General features: G+C 48.6%; 1 protein-coding gene across 2 annotated transcripts in view; it reads left to right on the top strand.

Moving 5' to 3' along the window:
- DCUN1D5 (defective in cullin neddylation 1 domain containing 5) overlaps positions 1–16,997 on the top strand; it is an 80,829-nt gene that overhangs the window by 50,739 nt on the left and 13,093 nt on the right. Inside the window, exons 8-9 of one of the 2 annotated variants that reach the window (XM_029602425.1) lie at positions 7,760–7,862; positions 8,319–8,343. In XM_029602425.1, the coding sequence (XP_029458285.1) occupies positions 7,760–7,862; positions 8,319–8,335 (120 nt within the window). In that variant the 3' untranslated portion in view covers positions 8,336–8,343. The remainder of the gene's footprint in view (positions 1–7,759; positions 7,863–8,318; positions 8,344–16,997) is intronic. The other variant, XM_029602424.1, reaches the window with a different exon arrangement.

The raw sequence follows: 16,997 nt of genomic DNA, 5'->3' as shown, positions 1-16,997 counted from the left end.
CCCTATTCCTGACCCCCTGGCGCCCCTAGTTGCCCCAGATCCGGATCCCACTACAGATTTAGCAGGGGCTCTCCCTCCCCTGGAAGGTGATGACCCCCGAGTCCGCATGTTTCAAAAAGAGGAGTTGAGCCCCTCATCCCCTTTGTCCTCCAGGAACTGGGGCTGGGGGGGGCCCCCCTGCGGATGTGCTTTCGGCTTCTTTGCCCAAAGAAATGGACCCAGTCCTGGCAGGGACTCGGGGCTCCAGCAAGTGCTTTTCCCTTCCACCCTATGCATAAGTTACTACTCCTACGGGAATGGGAAGCTCCCGAAGCGGGGCTCCAGGTGGGGAGGGCTATGGACAAGCTCTACCCTCTCCCGGAGGACTGTCTGGACATGCTGCAGATCCCCACTATCGATTCTTCCGTCTCTGCGGTCACCAAGCACACCACTATTCCAGTGGTAGGGGTGACGGCCCTGAAGGACATACAGAATCGTAAGCTTGAGGCCCATCTAAAGCGTATCTTTGAGGTTTTGGCCTTGGGAGTCCGGGTGACTATCTGCAGCAGTCTCATGCAGCGGGCAGGTCTCAGGTGGGTTCAACAATTGCTTGGCATCCAGGACCTCCCGTCTGCAGAGGCGGAGCAGGCTGAACGTTTGGAAGGTGTCATCGCGTATGGGGCAGATGCGCTCTACGACCTCCTCCACGTCCAGGCGAAAGCGATGGTCTCTGTGGTCTCGGCTAGAAGACTTCTCTGGCTGCACAATTGGTCCGCGGACCCGTCCTCCAAGGCGAAGTTGGGCACTTTGCCCTTCAAGGGTAAGTTGGTTTTTGGAGAGGACCTTGAACAGCATATCAATTCCTTGGGGGAAAACAAGGTTCACAAGCTACCGGAGGACCGTCTGAAACAATCTCGCTCCTTTGCGCCCTCCCATCCTCGTTTCTGGGGGCAGCGAAGATATACTCCCCATGGACGAGGCGGCTCCACTAGAGGTTACTCTTCCCGGTCTCAATCTTTGTCCCAGAGCGTCGGTCCTTCAGAGAGGGACCGTCCCAGCATACCACTCCAAAGCCAGCCCCTTAATGAAGTTCGGTTGACTCATTCCTCTGTTCCCCTCCTGGGCAGTCGACTCTCCCTTTTCCTCGAGGAGTGGGTCAAAATTACCTCGGACCAGTGGGTCCTTGAGATTGTCCGAGACGGCTCGCTTTCGAATTTGTTCGAGACCTACCGGACCTCTTCGTATTCTCCCCATGCGGCCGTCTCGAGCGAGAAGCGGTGGAACAAACCCTCACCAGACTCCTGAATCTGGGCGCCATTGTCCCGGTCCCGAAGAAGGAACTCTGGGCCGGCCAGTATTCTATTTACTTCATGGTACCCAAAAAGGACGGGACGTTTCGGCTGATATTGGACCTCAAGAGGGTCAACCGAGCCATCAAGATCCCACATTTTCGCATGCAAACTCTGATGGCAGTCATCGTGGCGGTTCACCCCGGAGAGTTCCTCGCCTCTCTTGATCTGATAGAGGCCTACTTCCACATTCCGATTCACAGAGATTACCAGAAGTATCTTCGCTTCCACATCCTCAACCGGGACTTTCAGTTTCGGGTGTTACCCTTCGGCCTGGCCACCGCACCCCATACCTTTACCTAGGTCATGGTGGTAGTGGCGGCTGCTCTCTGCTGCGAAGGTGTCCTAGTCCACCCCTATCTGGACAACTGGCTCGTGAGGGCCAAGTCAGAGAGTCTCTGCGAGCAGGCGGTTGATCGGGTTCTGTCTCTCCTCGCATCTCTCGGATGGATCGTGAACTTTCCCAAAAGCAATCTTTGGCCTTCATGGGTGTTAGAATTCCTGAGGGCCCGCTTCGATGCTCGGCAAAGTGTCCCTACCTCATGCCCAGGCTCTCAAGTTGATCAACCAGGTACAGAATCTCCTCTTTCTTCCTCTCCCGATGGCGTGGGACTACCTCCAGGTCCTGGGCTTGATGGCCTCCACCATCAACCTCGTCTCCTGGGTGTTTGCTCATATGCGACCATTACAGAGAGCTTTGCTATCCTGTTGGCAACCGGTGTCGGAACAGTTCCACGTAGTCCTTCCTCTTTCGGCCTCTACCGTCGCCGCCTTGCAGTGGTGGCTTTTGCTCCCTCATCTTCTCCGGGGAATGCCCCTCCAGACTCCACATTGGATGATAGTACCCACGGATGCCAGTCTCTCTGGCTGGGGTGCAGTCTGTCAGTCCCAGTCCACGCAGGGGATCTGGTCCCCGGTTCAGTCTCATTTGCACATCAACAGATTGGAGGCCCGGGCGGTGCGTCTGGCTCTCCAGGACTTTCTGCCCCTGATACGTGGCAAAGCAGTGAGGGTCCTGTCCGACAACTCCACCACCGTGTCTTATATCAACCGCCAGGGAGGCACTCGCAATCGCCTGGTGGCTCTAGAAGCCAGCCGCCTCTTCGACCGGGCGGAACGACATCTGGATTGTCTGGCGGCCTCCCACATAGCGGGCAAGGAGAATGTACAGGCAGATTTCCTCAGTCTCTCGATCCGGGAAAGTGGGAACTCTCAGAAGAAGCCATGGCTCTCATCGTCGACAGGTGGGGTCCCCGCACCTGGACCTCATGGTGACCTTGCGCAATGCCAAGGCCAACAGGTTCTTCAGCCGCTGGAGGGAGCATGGCTCGGAGGGAGTGGATGCCCTAGCTCTTCTCTGGCCTGCGACCGTCCTTCTTTACGTGTTTCCTCCGTGGCCTCTGGTGGGAAAAGTTCTTCAAAGAATAGATCTCCACCGAGGACCGGTGATTCTAGTAGCACCTGAATGGCCCTGCAGACTGTGGTTCGCAGATCTCGTCAATCTGGCAACGGACGGGCCTCTCTGGCTAGGCCATCTTCCTCGTCTGCTTCGGCAGGGGCCCGTATTTTTCGACCAGGCCGATCGCGTTTGTCTAGCGGCCTGGCTTTTGAACGGGTCTCTCCAAGGGGCTCTCCTTCAGTTCCCTACACGGCTGAGTCTAAGGTCATACCATAGCAGGCCACCTGGATGTGGTTCGGTTCCTGAAGGGAGTCAAACACCTGCGACCGCCCGCTCGCTCTACTTGTCCTTTGTGGAGTCTTAATCTCGTCCTCCGGGCTCTCTGTGTGGCTCCGTTCGAACCTCTCTGTTGGGCTACGTTAAAGGACCTCACGCTCAAGACTGTCTTTCTCGTTTTTATCTCTTCTGTGTCGTGTCGGGAACCCTTCTTGCGTTTTTCCGATTTGGGAGTCTCTCTCAAGACGGTGCCTTCCTTCTTACCGAAGGTTGCTTCCACCTTCTACGTCAACCAGTTGGTGGAGTTCCCAGCCTTCTCTACAGAGGAGATTGCGGGTACCTCTGGGGGCGATCTTCGACGGCTTGATGTCAAACGAGTTCTACTCCGGTATCTCCAGGTCTCGGATCACCTGTTTGTCCTCTGTAGTGGTCCAAACCGGGGGAAACTGACTTCCAAGACTACTATTGCTAGGTGGTTGAAGGAGGCAATTTCCTCAGCCTATCTTTGCCAAGGTCGGGCAGTTCCGGAGGGCCTTAAAGGCTCACTCGCTGCGTTCTCAAGCTACTTCCTGGGCAGAGAGCCAATCGGTTTCTCCGCAAGAAATTTGCAGGGCCGCTACATGGACGTCCCTACATACTTTTGCTCGACACTTCTGCCTGGATGTGCAAGCACTGGTTTTTGGTTCTTTTGGTCGGCAAGTGCTTCGAGTGGGACTGTCTCGGTCCCACCCGGTTTAGGGAAGCTTTGGTACATCCCACGGTCTGGACTGATCTGGGTACGTACAGGGAATGGAAAATTAGTTCTTACCTGTTAATCTTCGTTCCTGTAGTACCACGGATCAGTCCAGATGCCCTTCCCTGTTGCTCTTTCATGTCATCCACTCAAAGCTTTTCCTACAGGTATTAGGATATCCGTACTGTTTTATTCTCTTCTTAACACTGGAAGCATTGATTATTGATGACCAAATACATGCAAGAGCGTTTCTTTCTACAGAGTTCGTTATAAAGTTACTCCATTGAGTCTTTGTTGCTTGCTTGATCTTGTTTTTCTGCTTTGACAATAGTTATACTGAAGGGCTGCCGGGTAGGCTCTGTCCTGATATAGGATACACTTTCAGTTTTAGTCTGTCTCCATCTGCTGGACAGGAGGCTCAACCCACGATCTGGACTGATCCGTGGTACTACAGGAACGAAAATTAACAGGTAAGAACTAATTTTCCTATTTTTCCTGTCAATCGTGTTTTTTTGGGCTTGGTGAGTGGGACTTCTGCTCTGCTGTTGCAGTGTTTGGCGGCTGCTGCTGCCAATGAGGCCAGTCCATCTCAGGTGCCACCCAGAGCTGCAGTTGTTCACAGGAGCACATAGGCAGACCCGGAACAGCTTTGCAGCAAGCAACAACATCACTGGTGACCAAGGAAGCTTCTGAGCAGCAGCAGAAGGGGAGTGTAGCACTTAGCTGGCTACAGCAAGGTATCAGGAGGGGAGGAATGAGTATGTTAGGAGGGGAAAGTGAGTGTTTGGGGGCCAGAGATGTGTTCTGAGGGGGTGGGGAGGGGGGATCCTCCCCCTTTTCCCTTCCTGCAAGCCAAAGATGTCAACTTGAATGGTGAGTACAGTATGAAATTGTTGTTTCTGGTAGGCTAGGCACATTTTCTAACTTTTTGGTGAGTACACTAGGAAAATTATGGGTGTTTCTGGTAATTACGCACATTATACAACCCTTTTTTATTATGAAAATGTTAGGTAAGGGGTGCTTTTGGGAGGTTCAGAACGCATTATGGGTATTTCCATTATTTCTTATGGAAAAAATAGTCTTGACTTACAACAACTTGAGTTACAACCAGCCCTCTGGAACGAATTGAGTCCGTAAGTCAAGAGTCCACTGTACATGATGATAAAATGAGTTTCCAGTTGCCTCAAAAGTTTTATAAAGAGAAATATATATATTTACCAAAACAAGTGAATGCTGTGACTCTGCATACTAATCATTCATGCTTATTTCATGGTCATTAAAAAAAAACCCAAAAAAAAAACAAAACCCCCAAAAACAGAAAATTCTGGTATACACATTATGATATCAGAAATTGCTTTGTTAGTGCTGATGCACCTGCTAGCAGGAGAGAGACATTTTAATCTGCATAGTGATATCTGGCACTATCATATGTACCAGAAAATGCAGAATAACTCCTAGAGTTTTCCCTATCCTTTCTTTCCCCTTCGCGTCTGCTTGTACTCCTTTGTGCAGGGCCATGGTTCCTCCTTCACACCACAGCTTTGTCTACTGATGCTCCCTGGCCCCTTTCTCCTTTTTTTTGCTTTCCCTGCCCTCCCAACTTTGCACTCTTTGTTCTCCTCTTTTATTTGCTCTCCCTCCTTTCTCCACAGTTCTGTCCTGCCCTGTTCCTTGCTCTCCCCACTTAATTTTCCCCTCATTCTTTGCATTGCCAGGGAATGTTTTATGCCAAAGATATTCAATAGCACTGCCACATAAGAATTTTGTGTAGCAGTGAGGCAAATTTGTGTAGAAAATTTAAAATGATCGCAAATGCTTTTTAAACCTTCCTGTATGAGCTATTTCTCCTCTTCTGCATCTCAGTTCTGCTTCCTGTTTTTCTTTTCATTTATTTTTCCCTTCAAACTCATCAAGTTCACTATTTCTTGTCGGATCTTCTTTACTTCTTTCCCTTCCCTTCCTCAACCCCATTTTCCTCCCTCCAAAACACTTCTTGGTTTTTGTGATTTCTTCCCTCCCTCTTTAACATCGCAATCTTTTGTCTCTATCCTTCCCTCTATTTTCTCTTGACTATAACATTTTTCGCTCCCTCTCCTTTTTTCTCTTCACACCTTAATTGTTTTTGTCTTCTTCCTCCCTCCACAGCCTTCTGCTTCCCTCTTTCCTTTTCTCAACATTCTTCTTTTCCTCTCCTTTCCTCCACAAACATTTTTGTAGTGTGCTCTTTTTTTCCTTTCCTATCTCTTTCTACTCTCCCCCTTACAATCCCTGTATTCCCGGTATGCTTCCTTATGTCTTGTAGCTGGCTCCAGATCTCAAGACTTCTACTGGCTCCTGTTTCTATTTTAAATGGCAAGGAAGAGCTCCTTAGACTTGTGCTGGCTATTCTGACTGGTACAGGGAAGAACTCTGCATGCCCTCAGTTACACCTCCTCATATTGCACCATGGGAAGTAACACATTAGACTCTCCAGCTGATGTGAGGAGAAGCTCCCTGGGCCCACAATTCATCCTTTTTCATCTCCATTCCTTAAGCCTGCATTGGCCCCGCTGGTGGTTGTGGTGAGTCGATACCCAGCTCAAACCCTACTGCCTTACTTTTAGTTCCATGTACTAGCAAGAAAATCTGTTACCTGCCAAGAGCCATGTGTTGAGTGGGCTATAAACTTTATTAATAAATTAATACATTTCAGCATATTGCTCTTTTCCTGTGAGTAGAGCAGTGTTTCCCAATCTTTTCAAGCCCAAGGCACACCAACATTAACAAAAATGGGTGGCACTTCAGGCTCCATTGAGCAGATGGTGCAAACATGGAGAGGTCTCATATGGCAAAAAAAATGCTAGGAAACACCGAAAGTCTTGTTCAAATTTTAAAACAGAGGGCAGAGAAATGTGAACCCATCACAATAGACCAGCACCTTCTATATACAAGTGCAGCAGAAGGGAGAACTCAGTATGATGTGGGCACCCAGCTCAGTTAGTTACCTTGACTGCCAAATGTGGCTGCCAGAGCTCTTCCACAATGCTGCTCCCAACACTCAAGAGTGAGTCATATCTACTGTTCAGTGTACACTTTCATCTCACTCAGCCTGGGGATAAGACAGAGGATAAAAGAAATCAGAGGCTCAAGAAGTGGAAGACAAGGATGTGATGTGTATATACTACACAAAGCAGGGTCCAGCTGTCTGTGCCCATTATGCTGCTACTTACCACTCTGGAGTCAGGCTGTAGCTAGGAAGAAGAGTGTTCTCGGAAAGGAGCTCCCTACATATTGAAGAGTCACTGCTGGTGTTTCTTGTTGCTGCAAAGTGCTCAGAGCACAGTCCAGGTGCTGGTATGGATCTGAGTGTCAGTGGTGACTTTTTTGTGGCAACCCTGATCAGATTTGAAGGTACACTGGTTGGGAAACACTGGAATAAGGCATGCTGGCAAAAGTTACATGGCATTTGTTACTATGCTAACTTCCTATTGCATCCGAAAATGAGGTTTGCTTCATGATTTGCAATGGTTTTGTTTCCTGCTTCCTTTCTTCCTCTCTCCCTATTATTGTCTCTGCACACTTCTCTACTCCTCTCCATATGATTATTAAAAAAAAAAAAAAAAAAAAGATACTATAATGGCAGTATAATACGAACAGCCACAGAGAGAACCATTTTCTCTCCTGTTGCTGTTTTCTACCCCCTGTAGTTTCCTCGCTAAGAACTGGTAGGTGGCAGAAGTAGCAGTGATAGAAAAGTGCTTCCTATTGACTGCCTCACTGCTGCGCTCTCCATGTTGTATTTGACACAGGAGCTCTCGGAACAAAGGGTTTATAGAAGTCTCATTACTCTTTCCTCAGACCCCTGCCCCTCCCCCCACCCTGCAGTACATCACTGATCCTCAGAGCTGATGGTATTAGATTGTCTAATTGGCTTCCTGGTAAATAGCCTGGGGCTTAATTCAATATGCATGATATGAAACCTGGAAATATTAAGGTGTCAATATAGAGTAAACAAGTTAACATTTTATGTTCTTTTTTTAATAGCAATCAAAGTACCGAGTTATGAACAAGGATCAGTGGTTCAACGTGTTAGAATTTAGCAGAACCGTCCATGCGGATCTTAGTAACTATGATGAAGATGGTGCATGTAAGTGGATGTTTGTTTCCATTTTTTTCAGTTTCTGCAGAATGTGGAAAGTAAATGAAAGCAAAATTCAGAGCATTTGCAAACAGTTCCTTATTCATTTGATATTTATTTCATGAGGACTAAATGAGAACAAGACTGCAATTCTTAAATCTTACCAATTGCAGGATGCAGGAGCTTATGGAAAGACTGAAGGACCACCACTGTCTTTTCCCCCCTCCCCCTCCCCCTTGAATTCATATTTATTTTATTTTTTATTTAAAAGTTTTTTTTATACCGCCCATACAAAAATAGGTCTAAGCGATTTATAGTATTAACATATATAATTAAAGGAATAATATTACAAAGCAAAATAAGTTAGGGAACAATAAAAACACATAAATTAAATAAAAATTGAAATTGTCTCACATCCCTTATCCTAGGGTCATAATATTTATTGTTGCTTCTGTCATTTTTCAGTGCAGGATATTATTTAGAATATCAGGTATGTATGTTTTATTATGATTGTTTTGATGACCCTCGAAAGGAGCAAGTGCAGGTTATAAATGCTTTTAAATAGAGTGCTCAAAATACTTAAGCATGCATGACAGGCAATATGGTAAGTCCAATGATAATTTTCTTAATTTAAAAAAAAAAAAGCCACTGGTAGTTTCCATCTCCTGCGCCAGCTGCAATGGGGAAGAGAAAGCAAGTGCAAAAAAATTCCAGGTCAGTGGCCTGGCAGATCACCACTGAATAAGTCTGTGGTATTCGAATGGTAAATTGACTATGTGAATCTCACAGTGTGTTAGAATCCAAGTGAGGTTCAATAGGTAAAGCATGCAATAAAGGATTTAGCAGTTACATTGAAAACACCCAATGACAGATAATGTAAGCCCGTAAAAATCACATAAAACACATATAATCAAAACTCCAAGCTCAGCCTTGTGTCTGTAAAATTATGAAGATTCAGAGGTTCTAGTAAAGAAAACAGTTTTTTCTTAAAATCAGGTATTCTTGTCCGTTTGTCTGGGAGTGCATTCCAGAGAGCTGATCCTGAGACTGATAAAGCATGGTCCCTTGGAATGCATAAAGGACACTTATCTCACGTCCCCTAATGAGCAAAGAATACGAGCAGGAACATAAACACGACATAGCTCCATTGTGTATTGCAGGATGGACTGTACACAAAATTTTACATTTCACTTGCTAAGCTATTGGCAGCCAATGAAAAGTTTTAAGAACAGGTGCAATATGTTTGGTATAGAATTTGTAAAATAGCCTTGTGACCTCATTTTGAATTGCACAAAAAAGAGAGCTAGAATTACCACAGTATAAAGCATTACAGTAATCAAAATTTGGCATCACCAAGGCTTGTATCGCTGATCGAAAATCATTGATGGATAGCAGCATCACAATCTCTTCAGAGTTTTTAATTTGAAGAAGGCTTATAAGTGTTCTTACCTATGGTTTCATATTAATGTTTTGATTAAGCATTATGCCCTTTCTTACCTATTTTGTGTCTGCTTATTTTCTTCTTTCAATGCTGGACCAGAGGCACAGCCTCTCCTCCCCGGTCCTTTGCCCAAAATGTCTCCTGTTTTCCATTCTTAGCTTTTCTTTCCCACCTCTCATTGCTCACTCTATCTTATTACCTTTTTTGCTTTCTATCCACCCCTTTGCTCTTCTTTATCTGCCTTCCCTTTATCTCTTTGAGCTCTACTTAAGTACAAGCAACATAGCATGGTACTGTGCTGGTTTCCTAGTATGAACAGCCAGCAGTCAAGGGTGGCAGGAAGTATTTTTCTTGCACTTTTGCTTCTGCCTCCTGTGGCCTGTTGGTTCTCAACATGAGTGCCTAGGACACATGGGGAGAAGTTAGAGCAAAAGTGCTTCCTTCTAGCACTGGTAGAGTGGAAGAGCAGCATTGGCAGTAGAGCAAAAGCAGCTGAGAACTTGGAAGAGTTATCAAGGACCTAGATCGAGGGTCTCTGATCCCAGAAAGTTTTATGGTGAGTTTGCAAATTTGAGTAGGTACCAGCCCAGCAAACTTTGTAAAGGGGACCTCTGAATGTCTAATTCAAAGTAATGGGTTAGCCATCCAGTTTAAACTAGTGCAACACCATGCATGCAACTGAACAATAAGATTTATTATCCCAGGACAAGCAGGATGATAGTCCTCACACATAGGTGACGTCACTGGACGGAGCCCTATCACGGAAAACTTTCTGTCAAAGTTTCTAGAAACTTTTGACTGACATACTGAGCCCACTGTGCATGCCCAGCATGCCATGATCCCTCGAGCCACAGGGGTCTCCCTTCAGTCTTCGTTTTTCCGCACTGCAGTAAGCATCGTGGTGAAGGAGCCCTGTGTGACTTTTCTCACACAAAATACTAAGAGAAAAAAGTTTAAAATTTCTCATTTAATCCCCTTCATAGGGGTCTCCCTGTCTTCACCGGCCGGTGAGTACTTGTGTTTTCCCAGTCGATTCCGGTTAAACAGAATTTTTCTGTCAGAAGGCCGTTGATGGCTGTCCGGCCTTCATAATGGCAACGGGTTTTAAAAAGTTCCTGAACTACCCTTGCACTATGTCCATCACCGACCTGCATGTCGAGTGTGTGCTATGCTTGGGTGATTCTCACAGGACAAGCAGGATGGTAGTCCTCACAAATGGGTGACATCGAGGATGGAGCCCACCACGGAAAACTTCTGTCAAAGTTTAATAGAACTTTGACTGGCCCCTACTGGGCATGCCCAGCAAGGCACTGACCCTGCAGCCAGCAGGGGTCTCCCTTCAGTCTTCTTTTTTTCCACGCAGCAGTTGCCACGCGGTGAAAGGAGCTCTCTAACCACATTCCTGACAGGAATTTGGAAATTAATTTCCTAAGAAAATTTGCCCCTCAGGGGTCTCCCTTCGACAAAATTTTTAGTCATCTTACGGAACCTGGTAAGTTTTTTGCCTTCTTCCATCGACTGCCGTCGAATTTGGCCCTCGAGGCCTGTTGGCACTTACCGATCCCCAGCCTAAATTTTGGCTTCCAGCCATGGCAACGGGGTTCCGTCGTTGTCCGGATTGTACCCGGACTATGTCCATCACAGACCCCCACAGGGTTTGTGTAATGTGTTTGGGTAGTGAGCATGATGTCCTGACTTGCACCAAATGTGCCTTAATGACACCCAAGGGTCGCAAAGCCAGGATGGAGAAGATGGGGCTCCTCTTCCATGCACCCACCCCAACGCCATCGATAGCATCGACGTCATCGGAACCGGCACCGTCGAAGTTGTACCATCATAGTCAACCCTCCGGTGACCGTCCGCCATCGATCGCTTCTCGGCCGTCGACTCCCGTCCCTTCCCCGGATGGGCAAGGGGATCGGAAGGAAAAGCACCGCCATCGACGGCACAAGTCTCGGCCTGTCGAGGATCCACAGCCATCGACCTCTGTTCAAGCCGAGCCACCGACAAAGAAGCCGCGAACAGACCGGACGCCCTCCACGTCTCGTTCGCCGGCATCGAGGAAACCCTCACCCTCTCGGGGTGTGGGGGCCGTGATCCCACCGGTTACGGTGGTCCCTCCGGCCCTGCCTCAGCCTCCCTCTCCCGTCGAGCCGGGTATGGTTACCCCTGGTCTCCGGGCAGAACTGGACCGGCTGGTCCAGGAGGCCATCGAGAAAGCGATGAAGAAATTACAACCTCCATCGGCACCGTCTCCGGCACGGTTCCAGTGCCGCCCCCGGCACCGACGCCGGCACCGGCTTCGCCACCGAGGAGGGAACCGACCACCGAGCCGTTGATACAAGCGCTAGCACCGCTACTGAGCCGCATGGAGGCACTCATGACGGCCCTTCCATCGGTGATTCCAGTGCCATCGACAACACCACCGTCTCCGACTGGTTTCTCATCGGCAGGAGAAACACCGTTTCGAATTCCCCCTTCCGGGGTAGTTCCATCGGTACCTTCTGGTATATCTCCACCGATTTATCCTTCGGCTCCATCGATTCCGCGCCAGGCACCGATTCCATCGGCAGCACCGAAGCCATCGATGCCATTTCTGGTTCCACCTACCGCACCGATTCCACCTCGGTTTCCATCGATGCCTTCAGAGCCTCAGCCAGGTCCATCAGGGCTACAAGCCCCACATGATCCCTACGATACCTGGGGTGATGATGATGATACCTCTTCTGACACAGATTTGCCTTCGCCACCATCTCCTACAGAGAGTAGAAAAAGATCTCCTCCTGAGGATCTATCTTTCATTAATTTTGTGAAAGAGATGTCAGAAGTTGTACCTTTTCAACTACAATCTGAAGCTGATGACAGACACCAGATGATGGAACTACTTCAATTTCTGGATGCTCCAAAAATCATCGCTTCCATCCCTATACACCAGGTGTTTTTGGATCTGCTCAAGAAAAACTGGGAATCTCCTTCATCGGTGTCACCAGTTAACAAGAAAGCTGGCTCCACATACCTTGTCCAGTCAGCACCAGGTTTCCAAAAACCTCAACTGGATCATCGCTCTGTTGTGGTTGAGTCCGCGCAGAAGAAGGCCAAGCGTCTTAATCCGCACTCTTCTACCCCACCTACCAGGGACAACAAGTTCCTGGATAGTGTGGAACGGAAAGTGTATCATGGAGCTATGTTGATTTCACGCATAGCTTCATATCAACTTTACATGACTCAATACAACAGAGCCATCCTTAAGCAGATGCAAGACTATGCTGACACGTTGCCGGACCAATACCAACCGCAGCTTCAAGTCCTTCTTCACAAGGGATTTGAGGCAGGGAAGCACGAGATTAGGACTACCTACGACATATTCGATGCTTCCACGAAGGTTTCAGCCACAGCCATCTCAGCCAGACGTTGGGCTTGGTTAAAGTCATCCAACCTTCGCCCAGAGGTCCAAGATCGTCTTGCTGATTTGCCCTGCTTAGGCGACAATTTGTTTGGAGAGCAAATTCAACAGATTGTGGCGGAGTTAAAAGACCACCATGAGACGTTGAAACAACTCTCATCTGTCCCACCTGAGGTGACCTCCAAGCAACCGCTAAAGAAGGACTCTAAGAAGTCGTTCTTTCGACCGCGCCGCTACTACCCTCCGTCAACTAGGGCTCGTCCTGCACGGTCCTCTAACAGGCCTCAGCCTCGTCAGCCGAGAAAGCAAAGACCTACTGTAGCCCCACCTCCTGGGCCTGCGGCGGGCCTTTGACTTCCCTGTATTGAGCACATGCCAACTCCCTCTTCCACACATCCCTGTGGGAGGTCGGCTGTACCACTTCTTACCCCGTTGGAAACAGATTACCTCAGATCAGTGGGTGCTAGCAATTATTGCACAGGGTTACCACCTCAACTTCATAACACTTCCACCAGACTCCCCGCCCCTTCAGGCATGGAGTCTAACCAGCCATTTGACTCAATTACATCAAGAAGTATCCCTTCTTCTACAATCAAATGCTATAGAACCCGTCCCTCCTTGTCAACAAGGGAAAGGATTCTATTCCAGATACTTCCTAATACCAAAGAAATCAGGGGGGTTACGTCCAATTCTGGACCTTCGGGCCCTCAACAAGTATCTGCAAAAAGAGAAGTTCAAGATGGTAACCCTGGGCGCCTTGCTCCCTCTGTTGCAAAAGGGGGATTGGCTGTGCTCTCTCGACCTCAAGGACGCTTATACCCACATTGCGATAACACAATCTCATCGCAAGTATCTGCGTTTTCTGATAGGCCACGACCATTATCAATACCGGGTACTACCTTTCGGGCTGGCATCTGCTCCACGAGTCTTTACCAAATGTCTCGTAGTAGTAGCAGCATTTCTCAGGAAGGAAGGTGTCCACGTCTACCCCTATCTGGACGATTGGCTAATCAGGGCCTCCACCCCTCAAATTGCGCAATCCTCCCTAAAGTTGACAATTCACACACTCCTCTCCTTAGGGTTTCTTGTCAATTACGAGAAATCTTGCTTGGTCCCATCTCAGACCTTATCCTTCATTGGAGCAGACTTGGACACCTTACAGGCAAAAGCCTACCTTCCACTTCAACGAGTCCAAACTCTCATGTCTCTAGCTCGCCAGCTCCAGTCTCAACACACTGCCACAGCTCGCCAATTCCTCATCCTCCTAGGACACATGGCATCCTCGGTTCAAGTTACTCCCTTGACCCGACTAGCCATGAGAGTAACGCAATGGACTCTGCGACACCAATGGCTTCAAGCTTTCCAGCCTCTGTCCTACATCGTCACAGTTACACAAGCGCTACGCCTGTCTTTAACCTGGTGGACGAATCAAGTCAATCTCCTTCAGGGCTTACCCTTTCTCCTACCAGATCCACAGGTAATCCTAACCACCGATGCTTCCCACATCGGTTGGGGGGCCCATGTGGACGAATTACAAACCCAAGGGTTGTGGTCGCCAGAGGAAGCCGAACACCAGATAAATTTCTTGGAACTTCGAGCAATTCGCTACGCGCTCAGAACTTTCAAAGATCATCTATCAGATCAGATAATCTTAATCCAGACAGACAACCAAGTGGCCATGTGGTACATAAACAAGCAGGGAGGCACAGGCTCCTTCCTTCTGTGTCAGGAAGCTGCGCAGATTTGGGCAGAAGCCCTCTCCCATTCCATGTACCTCAAGGCCACTTACTTGCCGGGAGTAGACAATGTATTGGCAGACCAGCTGAGCCGTGTCTTCAAGCCACACGAGTGGTCACTCGATCCTCTGGTAGTGACCTCTCTGTTTCACAAGTGGGGTTTTCCCCGCATAGACCTCTTTGCGTCCCCTCAGAACCACAAAGTGGACGATTACTGCTCTCTCATTCGGAGCCAGCACTCTCGGCCCAGGGATGCCTTCTCCCTCAAGTGGACGACAGGTCTGCTTTATGCATTCCCTCCACTTCCTCTTCTGTCAAGGACTCTCGTGAAGCTACGCCAGGACAGGGGAACCATGATCCTGATAGCTCCCCACTGGCCACGCCAAGTGTGGTTTCCCATACTCCAGGATCTCTCCATCCGCAGGCACATCCCTCTGGGAACGGATCCGCGTCTGCTCACTCAAAACGACGGATGCCTCCTCCATCCCAACCTCCAAGCCTTGTCCCTGACGGCATGGATGTTGAAAGGTTAGTCCTTCAGCCTTTTAACCTTTCGGATTCGGTTTCTCGTGTCCTGATAGCTTCACGAAAGCCCTCCACCAGAAGATCCTATTCATATAAATGGAAAAGGTACACATCATGGTGCACTTCTCAGTCCCTTTATCCCCTTTCCTGTCCAATCTCTAAGTTCTTGGACTATTTATGGCACCTATCAGAATCCGGTCTAAAGACCTCTTCCATTAGGATGCATGTCAGTGCGGTAGCCGCCTTCCATAAAGGTATAGAAGGTGTCCCTATTTCAGTACAACCCCTGGTGACACGCTTTCTTAAAGGCTTGCTCCATCTGAAGCCACCCTTACGTCCTCCGGCCCCATCTTGGGACCTTAATCTGGTTCTTGGTCGTCTAATGAAACCACCTTTCGAACCTCTGCACTCCTGTGAATTGAAGTATCTCACATGGAAAGTATTATTCCTATTGGCTATCACTTCAGCTCGCAGGGTTAGTGAGTTACAGGCCTTAGTCACCTATCCGCCTTACACTAAACTCCTGCAAGACAGGGCGGTGCTCCACACTCACCCTAAATTTGTACCTAAGGTAGTTTCTGCATTTCATATCAATCAATCCATCATACTACCTACCTTTTTTCCCAGGCCCCATTCCAACTCTGGGGAACAGACTCTGCATACCCTAGACTGTAAACGAGCTCTAGCGTTTTATCTAGACCGTACAGTTGCTCACAGGAAGAGCACTCAATTGTTTGTCTCCTTCCATCCTAACAAGTTGGGACAACCTGTGGGTAAGCAGGCTCTTTCCTCCTGGTTGGCGGACTGCATTTCTTTTTGCTATCAGCAAGCTGGCATTCCTTTTCAAGACCGTGTAAAAGCACACTCTGTGAGGGCCATGGCGACTTCAGTAGCACACCTTCGATCGGTGCCGCTTCCTGACATCTGCAGGGCTGCAACCTGGAGTTCTCTCCATACCTTTGCAGCCCACTATTGTTTGGACAAAGCTGGAAGACAGGACTCCATCTTCGGCCAATCTGTCTTGCGTAACCTTTTTCCAACATGATGTACCAACACCCTTCCACCTTCCCGGTAGGGTGCGGATGCCCTTTCCCAAATTCCACCCCAGTTGTTGTGCCTGTTGCACATCGTTGGGTACATTTGGTGCAGGTCAGGACATCCTCAGCTCGGTACTCACCCATTTGTGAGGACTACCATCCTGCTTGTCCTGTGAGAAAGCAAATGTTGCTTACCTGATGTAACAGGTGTTCTCACAGGACAGCAGGATGTTAGTCCTCACGAAACCCGCCCGCCACCCCGCGGTGTTGGGTTCGTTTTAGTTTTTACTTTTTTAGGCACTGCCTGTAGCTTTGAAAATCAGACTGAAGGGAGACCCCTGCTGGCTGCAGGGTCAGTGCCTTGCTGGGCATGCCCAGTAGGGGCCAGTCAAAGTTCTATTAAACTTTGACAGAAGTTTTCCGTGGTGGGCTCCATCCTCGATGTCACCCATTTGTGAGGACTAACATCCTGCTGTCCTGTGAGAACACCTGTTACATCAGGTAAGCAACATTTGCTATCCCATAATGTCTCCACCTGTCCACAATGTGCCAAAATGATGGCCAAGGGCAGGCGGGCCTGCCAGGAGAAGATGGAATATCTCTTCCATATTTAATTAATACCATCGACGTCCACATCGACTCGGTGACTCCGGCTGGAGTGGCTAAAAAATTAGTCATTTGAAAGCGTCGCCCTGTCGGCTCCGGTGACCGATTATCACTGACTCCATCCCGGTCATCGGTGAAATCTACATCTGTGCTTGAGAAGAAAAGCACAGACCATTGGGAAAAGCATCGCCATCGTTATCGATGGATGTCGACACCCGATGTCGCATCGATTCCGGGAACCTCGTCGATGCCAAAGGAACAGTCGCCAAAAAGGTCTTGAGTGGAAGAGCCATTGATGCTCTCTATGCCTCTCCAAGGCATTCCCCACTGGTAACTGTGCTGGGTACCGAGCCACCACAGGGACCTGTGTAAGTGCTGGTTCCGCCTGCTCTGCCA

This window comes from Rhinatrema bivittatum, chromosome 5 (genome assembly GCF_901001135.1).
Source record: "Rhinatrema bivittatum chromosome 5, aRhiBiv1.1, whole genome shotgun sequence".
Taxonomy (NCBI): Eukaryota; Metazoa; Chordata; class Amphibia; order Gymnophiona; family Rhinatrematidae; genus Rhinatrema; species Rhinatrema bivittatum.
Note: the sequence above shows the minus strand (reverse complement) of the source record. Positions and strands in the feature narration are given on the sequence as shown.